At 35.7% G+C, this 10,171-nt stretch overlaps 1 protein-coding gene across 2 annotated transcripts in view; it reads left to right on the forward strand.

Annotated features, from left to right (window-relative positions):
• ZC2HC1A (zinc finger C2HC-type containing 1A) overlaps positions 1-7,109 on the forward strand; it is a 36,412-nt gene extending 29,303 nt beyond the window's left edge. The window contains exons 8-9 of one of the 2 annotated variants that reach the window (XM_030446288.1): positions 743-844; positions 1,529-7,109. In XM_030446288.1, the coding sequence (XP_030302148.1) occupies positions 743-844; positions 1,529-1,715 (289 nt within the window). In that variant the 3' untranslated portion in view covers positions 1,716-7,109. The remainder of the gene's footprint in view (positions 1-742; positions 845-1,528) is intronic. The other variant, XM_030446286.1, reaches the window with a different exon arrangement.
• Positions 7,110-10,171: the final 3,062 nt, after the last annotated feature.

The following is a 10,171-nucleotide window of genomic DNA, read 5'->3' on the forward strand; positions in this document are numbered from 1 at the left end:
AGATATTTTTCATGTCTAGGATGTGCCATCCATTGTGTCCTGTCTTCTCATAAAACTCATATGAGTCTTGAGGAAAGCAGCTTTCACAGGCATGGGGTCATACTATTGAAGCCAATTTTAAGAACACTGTGACAGGATAGGAAAAAATATTAATTCCGAATACCCATCTGGATAGAATTTAATTTATCTCCTCCTATTTATGTTTGTAAATATAATACTTATGCTTTGAAGACAGAAGATCTGTAGCATCATTTGAGAAGTATTCATCCTAAATGTCTGTAAGTATGAAGGAAAAAATTCTGTGTCTCACTTCATATTAGTCATGAAGTATTTGGAATACAGTATCCTTTCTACATACTTTTTAAACTGACCTGCAGTCAGCTGCTCCCTATTTCTCTAAAAGCCCTGCCAATACTAAAAAATGGCATGTCCATGTAGACACCAGAATGTACTAAACAATCAGTAGTGCAGGTCTGACCTTTATTTTGGTGTGACAGCAAGTGAAACACAGAAACAGGAAAGGATTTACTATTCTGTTCAGCTTGTCATTGTAAGATTCAAACCATGCTCAGTCTGATGCATGCACATTCATGCTGAAGCTCTTCTGTCCGGTCTTGGCCAAAGAAAAGTAATAATTTTTCATACCATCAATCGATGTGTAAATTGTTAAACTATTTTTTTAGATGATTTGTAAATGCATATTCTCTTATATATTTCTCTGTGTGTATTTATGTTGTTTTAGAGGTGCAACAAAAACACGGACATCAACCCCTCCTAGTGTGGCAAGAACCATGAGCACAGGTGCTGTAACAAACAAAAGGAAAACTAGCAACTCAGAATCAAGGTAGGTTTTAACTTTGTGCAATTTACCAGCAATATAATATTCATTAAGGGGATCAAGTACTTACTCTAAAAGAAGTTGGGGGAAATACTGTTCTCTGCAGTTAGCAGATAAGTTCATGGTCAGTTTTATTTGATATGTTTAAGATACTCAATACATTTTGGGTATTTGAACAGAGCACCTTTGTCATCAGCTATCTCAGATGTGAACAGAAGACAGTGTTAAAGATGTCAGAAACTCCTTACATTTCTTTCAAATGGGTCAATTAAAATTTAATTAAATGTTCCTGTTGAGCACACAAATTGTCTGGTGTCTTCCCTTTTAAAGGTTAGGATAACTGTATCGCTGTTGTAGCTTTTCTTGTTTTGATTAGCTAAGTTTTAACTTTTTTGAAGACTAGTTAATCTAACTAATGAATCAAATATTAAACCCTGCTTCTCAAGTTTTGGCATTTTCTTTTTTCCTGCAGGGAAAGTAAGGTGGGTATCCGTAGATATGTAGAGGAGTCTGGGTAGACCTATATAGTATACCACTGTAAATAAATAGGAAGTGTAAGCTTGAAAAGGATGGTACAATAGCAGTACATGGTACAATAGCAGTACCTTGCACTGCAAGGATTAAAATAATTTTGCATCAAATTATGCTGAACTCAGTTATGGAGCTTGTTTTTTATCTTGGGATTTTCAGATCTGATGGGAAAATTGGGTATGACAGTGGAGACTGCTCATCCGCAGTCAACGGAGGAAGTTCAAAAAGCAGCGAAGGAAATTCATCTGTACAGTTATCAAAGTTCTGCCATGAATGTGGAACAAGGTACCCAGTGGAATGGGCAAAGTTTTGCTGTGAGTGTGGAATTCGAAGAATGGTTGTGTGAAGCCAATCTTAAAAGCAAAAAGAAAACGAGAAATCGGAAGCATCTGCTATGTGCTGCTGCATGGAAAGGTAGAACACTTCTTCCAGTTAGACTTCATGCTGCAAACATGTTGAAACATCACTTTATAATTTTCTGAGTGCAATCTTGTGGTTACACAGTTATTTATAAACAAATATATATACTGTATATAAGAACAGCAGGTACCAAAAACTGTGCCATTCAAGGAAATACTCTTTAGTCTCTGGAAATATTTAAAAATAAGGTAAAAACACGTTAAGTAACTTAGGTAGCCAAAGTGGTTCAATGTTTTCCCTGTAAATCCCTCTAGATTAAGGCTTATTTAAATCACTTATAGGGTAATACAAATAGGGAACTAGCCATGAGAACCTGGGCTTCAGTTTTCCTCTGGAGGTGTTTCCTTCAAATGTGACAGTAATTTTGATTCTGTGTTCTAAGAGGAAACAACATGAGCAGCTCCTCAAATTCCTAGTTAAAAGTGCAAAAAGTCTGGATCCCTTTAACAGTAATAGCCTAATTGGACTTTTCAGTTACTTCCTAGGATTTTTTAAAGACTCAAAATGGAAAAATTACCTGACAGTTCTGTTCACATTTAAGAAGAAAAGCAAATTGTTGTTTTTTTTTTATGGCTTTCCATGTTCTGTTTTCCAGTAAGAACATGTTAATATTTTTACATATTTACAAGGACAAATATGTTATCATCATTTTATTAAGTTCCTTTTGTTCAGAAATACTTGTCCACCATGACTAGCAAAACTAAAAGTTTTGTGTCTTTAAAGGTTTCCAAAGGTCCCATTCCTTTATTCTCTTCCCCCATATTCTAGATGTTGAACTTTTATTTTGAAAACAGCCTTCTTGATCCAGTACAAAAAAAATTGTCATTGGAAGAGTAGAATTTGGTGTAAGTAATAACTACATTTTTCTTACTCCTGTGCAAACAGCACAGTTCACATATAAGTGCTTAATGCAGTAACTGTGCTCCATAGGTCTACGTGTCAACACCTTACATGTGGGGTTTTTTTGCGATCTTGTGTGTTCTTGGGCTCTGAGCAGCAGCCTCTTCAAGGTAGTAACAATATTTGCATTAATTGATTGGGAAAAAGGGTCAGAAGTTGTTGTTTGGTTTGGGTTTTTTTATAAATGACACAAGATATTAAAATCATTCACAAGGCAAATCACTCAACTTGTATCTGAACGTAGGAATTTGTTTTGTGATATTCTGTTTTAAAGTACTGGCACCATCCTAGTTACATGTGAAAGAGCAATCTGAAAGAACTTAATTGTGCCTTTCCCACTATAAATACACTCTTTTTGTCAGAAATTGTAGCTTTAAGCTCACAGACTCCAATAGTATCAACTTATATAATGTCTTTGTAACTTACGCAAAATCTCATTTAGTGTTCTATGATCGTATTATGACCGTTGTTTGAATTTTCAAAACTTGTGATTACCAACAATGGGGCCAATTTAAAAAAAAAAAAAAAATTATTTAAGAAAAGCATCTCCAGTGCAGGTACCAGTCTTGGAGAATGAGAAGAGACCCTGTAGTCATGTTGCAGGCCACAAACTATTGATGGTTTAGAGTTAGTTCAATGGTGTGGAACTGTCTTACACTTTTAATACAATTTTTTTTTTGTAGGAATTATCCTTTCTTCATTGTAGTTTTGTTTTATTTTAATTTATGTAAGCTGGCTCCTGAGCATGGTAGAATGGCTGATTGATAATGATAGAACTGACCAATTTTAGCTGAAGTATGTTCTAGGCAGTTTAAGTTCTAGGATCCATATTTCAGTACATTCATATCTAATTGAAAGAAGTTAGTCCTGCATCCTCTGCATAGATAAGCCTGCTTTAGAAAATTTGCCCTGTACATCAGCAAGGGAGGTCTGCAGAGTGAATTATTGCAAGCTGAGTGTCCATCAGTGTCCATCTAGCAAAGCCGCAAGTTCTAAACACATTTGATCAGTTAGTGAATCTACTGATACAACAATTCCTTTGTCTGACTTGATGACTTTCCAGTTCTTGTTTCTGCTGAAAAAGTGAGTTTCGCCATTTATTGAAAATGCTTTCTACCAAGAGAAAATTAAGTAAAGGGTTAAGTATCTTCCAGGTTTTACAGGGTTGGAGTAACTTTAGAAGAAACATGGACTGTTTCTGCTTTGAGTTGTAGGTGGCAGGTATCCTAGTTTTAAATAATTTCATAATGCAGTTACCATAATTTCTGCTTTTTGAGCTGTTTGTGTAACTCTTTACTTCAAATGCAGCATTCAGTATATTACTTGAATGACACAGAATTTATTTGATTTACACTTACATGATTCATAGCAAGGACTAGAGAGATGATTAACCTAAATGGAGAGAAGAATTTTAGAAAGATTCCCTGAACTTTTAATTTGGCTTCACAAGAAGTCCTACAAAAACATAAATGACTACAGATAGTAACATCAGATAATGTCTGTGTATTTGAATCTACAATAAAGATAAGCAGACAATGAAAATATAATTGGTAATGCAGGTTATTTCTGTATATTGAGATTATGAGAGGCCTACAGATTTTCCCGTTCATTAACTAATATTGTTACTGAATGTTATAGACTTCTAGTCTTTGATGTATTACACAGGTTCTCAGCAAAGAATACTGTGAATTCTATCTTAGTGAAATCTTTTTTAAGAAGTAGTAAATTTGTTTCATTGTCCCCCTGCAATGAGGGAAACAAAATTGTGGTATTTAAAGAAAAAAGAAACTGTTAAGGGAGATGGGCTCAGGAATTCTTAGGTACATAACATGTTAGAAAGTTCCCAAATTTAGTTTATTAATGACCTTATTCCAAACCCTCTTGCTATGGTCTTCCCACTGCTTTTATGTCTTGTTTTTTATGGGAGGAAAAAGCATAGATACATTTACTGAAGGGGAACATACATGTCTCAAGAATCAAAATACTGATAGCTTTGATGATAAAACCCCAGATGAACTATGCATTGCTGATGCCCTACATTCATGAGTCTAAATCTGGTTGCCTTTCTGACATATTCAACTTACAAGCCTAAACTCCTTAAGAGTTCATCTGTAAAATTAGGTTTATATGATTACTCCATTCAACATCGGTCTTTTCAGTTCTCTGTGTGTATTTATATATATGTAGGGTGTGTGCCTGAGCTTAAGCAGGGTTAAACAAAGGTGTTTTGTTGGAGCAAAGTTGATACAAAATAGAACTGAATGCTACTGGAGGATTGTGAAGCATCAGACAGTAGACTAATGTAGTTACTGTCCATTTAAAAGTGAAATTTATTGATGTGATTATTTTAATGATTTCTGTACCAATGTCTGACCCTGTGACAGACATTCTTTTACTGTCTGCCACTACATCTTCCTAATGTGCTTACTAGGATTGATCAATTTAAAAGAAAAAAATGAAATAAAATTTCCTCTACAGATAGAAGGTTAAGGATGTTTCTGAGGTCTAGAATTCCCATCTTTGAAGGTGTTTGCATTCCTGTTCTGCTTTTGTGTATATCTGTTATACAAGGGGCCAGAAAGGACTGCAGGATCATTGGAACTATACTGTTAGAAATGCTATGGAGTTATGAAAAATACCAGCTTCAATAGTAAAAAAGCATAGCTTAAAGCTTAATCTTAATATGATGTGTCTTACACAGGTTTATATATATGCATGATACTTGCACCCTAGGTAGTAGTTTCAGAACTGGAATCTCTAAATATACAGCAACTTCAGTGTATGGTTATAAGGAGAATAGACCCTCAGTCCTACACACCACTCTGGGGAAGTGGGCATGGAAAGGTGCTTTACCACCCTTTCACCTTGCACCTGTGAACTTAACATTGAAGCAGAAGGTTTCAGATTTGGGGAAGAGACTGGAAGAGCTGCAGGTCCCCCTGGAGCAGATGTAAAGGCCAAGCCTGGGGGCTGCAGGCCCGGGGGGAGGCTCTGGCGAGCAGGAGCTCTCCATGGTGCTGGGGGCACTGCAGCAGCTCCCCAGGCTCCAGGCTGGCAAGCCCAAAATGGTCTTTAAAACCTCACCCAGTCTTCAGGCATTGTGGAAGTTCTGTGTTACTCAGAGAGACTACCTCCTAATTCACCACTGCAGCTGTGAGTCAGTGCCTGAAATGCAGTGTGCAAAGAGAAGGGTTTCATCACATACACTCAGCAAATCAGTGGAAGGAGGTATGACTGCAGCAGCTTAAATGCTAATAAGCAAAGCCTAGCAGTGCACACTGATGTTGGCTATGTAGTTAGTCTGATTATTAAAAGAAAAGAAAAAAAAAGATATTGTTTATGTATTGCAAAGTTTTCCAAAAGTGCTGCTTCCCATCACTTTGTCAGTGTAGAATATTCATCTTTAGTGAAGTTGGTTTTAGTGACTGGTGGAAATAGTTTTATAGCCTTTCAAGTACAGCTTGTTCCAACTTGTGATGGTTTTGTTGATGGGTTGGTTTTTTTCAACTCACCGAGTAAGGTTTGACTTACCTAATTGTGTTGATGGAAGAAATGTTAGGTGAAAGATACCCTAGCTGTATTCAGTGGTTACTTGGCTGGTATTTTCTTTCCAATATTCACAGTGTTAGAGATTATTCTTGCATACTGGTATGTTTGGTAGGGTTTTTTTGGTTATGTCGTTACAGAATATGCATTTTTGGAGGACCCTACATAGCCCCATTCCATTTCATGTTGCCAGAAAACAGCCTATTTATTTTTTTCCCAAAAAAAAAATAGTGTCTCTTCTAGACAAAAATAATAAGGAATCATATTTCTCCAATGTGAACAATTGAGTCTGCAAATCAAATATTCAGTGTAATACAGATGAATGTTGAACTAAAGTTATAAATAGTAGTGCATAGTTTACCCTCATTCAATATTTATATTTGGATTTCTGGCAGTAGTGTGAATGGATTTGGGTCCAGTCTGTAAAGTGCTGAGTATTTTGTGACTGTTACAGTATCTACTTTATAAGATTACTTTAACTCCTGGTGTTCATTTTTCATATGATACTTATTATGTATCTTCATAACTTTTACTTATTGATGTTCCATGTTTTTAAATGAACTGTTCATTCATGCATTTGAGGTGATTAATTTTGGTCAGCACTGCATTGATTATGTTTGCCTTGCCCCTCAGTACATTGAATATTTGTGTTTGTGAACATTTTGTGAATTTTTGTTTGTTTGTTTGTTTGTTTTGCTTATTTTTTGTTTTTTCAGAATTCCTAAGTTTGTTTGCATCTTATTTGGTATATTATGTTTTATTTTAAACTATCAGTTCTGATTTAATTAATAAATGTAAATCACCACCTAATGCTAATTTGCCACTTGTTAACCATAAAGCAAATCTGCCAATAAAACTTTTTATGATGCACACATTTTTGTAGCCAAATGTGAAATTATCTTTAAAAAGCATAGGGATAGGTAACTTCGTTTCAGCCTTATGAATATTGTGATTTCTTTGGTCTCAAGTACGCCAGACCTGATGTGAGGACCACCCACTGTCTTCTCATGGTTGGGAGAGAACCACTTAGTTACTGTTTTCATATAACAAGTTTTTTTTAATTTACTTTCCACAGGAGATTGTATTCCTCAGTATCCTTGGAAAATATGCCAGATATTAGTGTATTCAACTTAATATAAAATTCTCTTTTTCCCCAAGTGTAGGGAGAGTTTATCTTATGTAGAGCCTGTCACAGTGATACCTATAGTAAGTAATTATTTTCATATAGGCTGTTTTAAGAGTGTAATATTATAACCTAAGCTTGATCTGGGTTTGTTCTCCTTCATGAGGTTAGAGGACTCTTTTGCTTAAATGATTAAACAGGAAAAAGAAAAAAAAAAAAAAAGCTGATATTTTTTTCCTGTGCAGTTCACATACATGAGCAGAAATTTTAATAAGGTTTTGGGTTCCTGATTTTATTGGCTAAAATCATTTATCTTCCAAGTGTCTACAAAATCTCTTGTCAGTGCTGAGATTCCATGGTAGCCCTCATGCTGGCTTCCTCTTTATTCTGGCTATTGCAGTCAGTAGGGGAAAACAAATAAACAAAACTCCAAGAAAAACCTAAGTAGCTGCTGAATAAAACCTATCATAAAATCAACATCTCTTGCTAAGCACAAAGATGGAGAGATGGAACTAGAAGGAAACTAATAACCAGCCAGGAGAGGGTAACTCTGTATCTTTAGCTAAAAAACTACTGCTGTAGAGATCTTTTTGATGGTGTAAAATGAGATTTGAACATTCTCTTCCATGGGCCTTCATCATCTGGCTTCCTAAACACCAGAAATTCTTGTCATTATAAACCACAAAGCTTCTAACTTATTCTTGCTGTTTGAAATGTAGAACATTATTTTGTTCACAGGCATTAGTCAACCTTTTCTTTCTTGTAATCATTTGCAACATTAGTGATAACATTCTTTTTACTAATTTAGATATATAAGTTGTCTTAATTTGCCATCTGCCCATAACTTACATCTGTTTCTAAATTGTGGTTCTGACCTACTTAATACTCCTTCTTTGCACTGTGTAAATAAGTAAATAAGTAAATAAATGGCTGACAGTGACAGGGAGGGTAATGTGGTTGGTGATACCCTGCAAGGTTTTCATCCCTTTGCCTGCTCCTGCAGAGCACTAATTCTTGTTACATTTGTAATTTCAGGAGAAACCAGAGGAAGTTCTCAAATGGAAGGAACAAATCAAAGAGCACAAAACACTGTGTTCAGCAGTTAGTCTTTGTGTGTAGGTGGTGACTTAGGAAATTTGGGGATAAGAATCAAACAGGCAAAATACTTACTAGGAGAAGCAACCAGAAGAAAACCCAAAATTTCATAATCACTCAGTTCAAATTTCTGTTCTGGATCTAAACTTGGTCATTTCCCCAGAACGGATCTGAAGCTGCTTGATTTGTTTCAAGTTTTAACTTGTGGGTGGCTGCTGAAGTAATTTAAAATGTCTGAAGTTCCAGTTTTGTAGTAGCTAATATTGCACAGGAGTGATTTTCTTTCTTTCAGTTCCCACTGACCTTTCCTTGCTAAATGATTATGAGGAAAGCTTGGCTTTTAACTGTTCCTTAATTAAAAACAAACATACAAACAAAAACAAAACAAACAAACAAACAAAAAAACCCAACAAAGATCCCACAACTGTGCTGCAGTCTCAGACCAATTTACTCCTTAGTTTCCTAGAACTTCAGTAGAAGGAATTCCAGAGAAGTCCAGTGGTTATTTTTTCATATCAGTAATTTGGGAAACAGATTTGGGAAATCTGTTTGCATTTCCAGTACATAAGAGTTTTGTGTTTGGGTTTTTTGGGGTTTTTTTTTGTTTTTTTCTCTAGTGTTTGGAGTTGAAGTTGCAATGTTTTACATCAAAAGCTAAAGGGTGTATGTGAAACCTCTGTCACAGTTTTAGAGAGATCCAGTTCCTACTTCGAGAATTCTCTTCACCATAAATAGTGGAGGGAGCTGGGGGGAATGTATTCCAGGAATACATCCAAGAAATTCCATGTTTGCTTTGCTCTTAACCTCTCCTCTCACCATCAGCAGTAGGGGACACTCTGTTTCATTGACAGCAGACCTTATTCCAGTCAAAGGAAATCTGTATAGTTGTTTGAAGCACGTTCCACCATATTTTTCAGACCTTTGTTCTGAATAGCAAATAAATTTCAGAGAAGTTTCACAGAAAATTTCTTTTAGCACAGGTAAAACAATATATGTAACCTTACTGGGAACTGGGAAACAACAGGCTGGCTTAACCAAGATTTCAAAAAATGTTTAGTTCAAGACATATACCTGGTATGGAAATGTCCACCTCAAGTCACCAGTTTATAAGCAACCAATGAGCAGGTATTTTATAAGGGGAAGTCTCAAGCAGCTGGATGTTACATTATCAACTGGCCTTTTAATGTCTAGCTGTGAAAGGAAAGCTAAAAAGGAGTAATGATACACAAAAAAGTCAACAGCCTAATTCTGTAGAAGACAAATATTTTATTACCAAAGGAGTTACAATGTAAGAAAATGCAAAAGAGTTATAAACCACTATAAAAATACTTGTATTTATCTAAAAATTAAATACACTTTATTAGTTAAATGCCAATATATTATTCTCTGAAAATATTCACTCATTTAATGTCACGTTGGTCTAACACATTATATAAAATAATTGCAAATAAGAATTCACAATCTGAAGGTAAGAAGTTCTAGCTCCTCCTGCAGCTACCTGTAAGATAACCAGATCCATGAGGCTACTGCTGTTTCCAGTCAGCTGAACAAATGCACGTTCAGGCTTCTCCTTTTTCACCTTACATAGGCCTCACTGTCTTGCCTCTCCTTCAGCCAGCAGAAGTGTGCTACCTATCTTAAAAATCAGTACCTTTCCTAAGGTTTCCAAAAGTCAACCTTTTCCCTGTTTTCCCAAATCTAAGGCACTTTGCAGTCCC

The sequence above is a fragment of the Calypte anna genome, chromosome 2 (genome assembly GCF_003957555.1).
Source record: "Calypte anna isolate BGI_N300 chromosome 2, bCalAnn1_v1.p, whole genome shotgun sequence".
In the NCBI taxonomy this organism is placed as follows: Eukaryota; Metazoa; Chordata; class Aves; order Apodiformes; family Trochilidae; genus Calypte; species Calypte anna.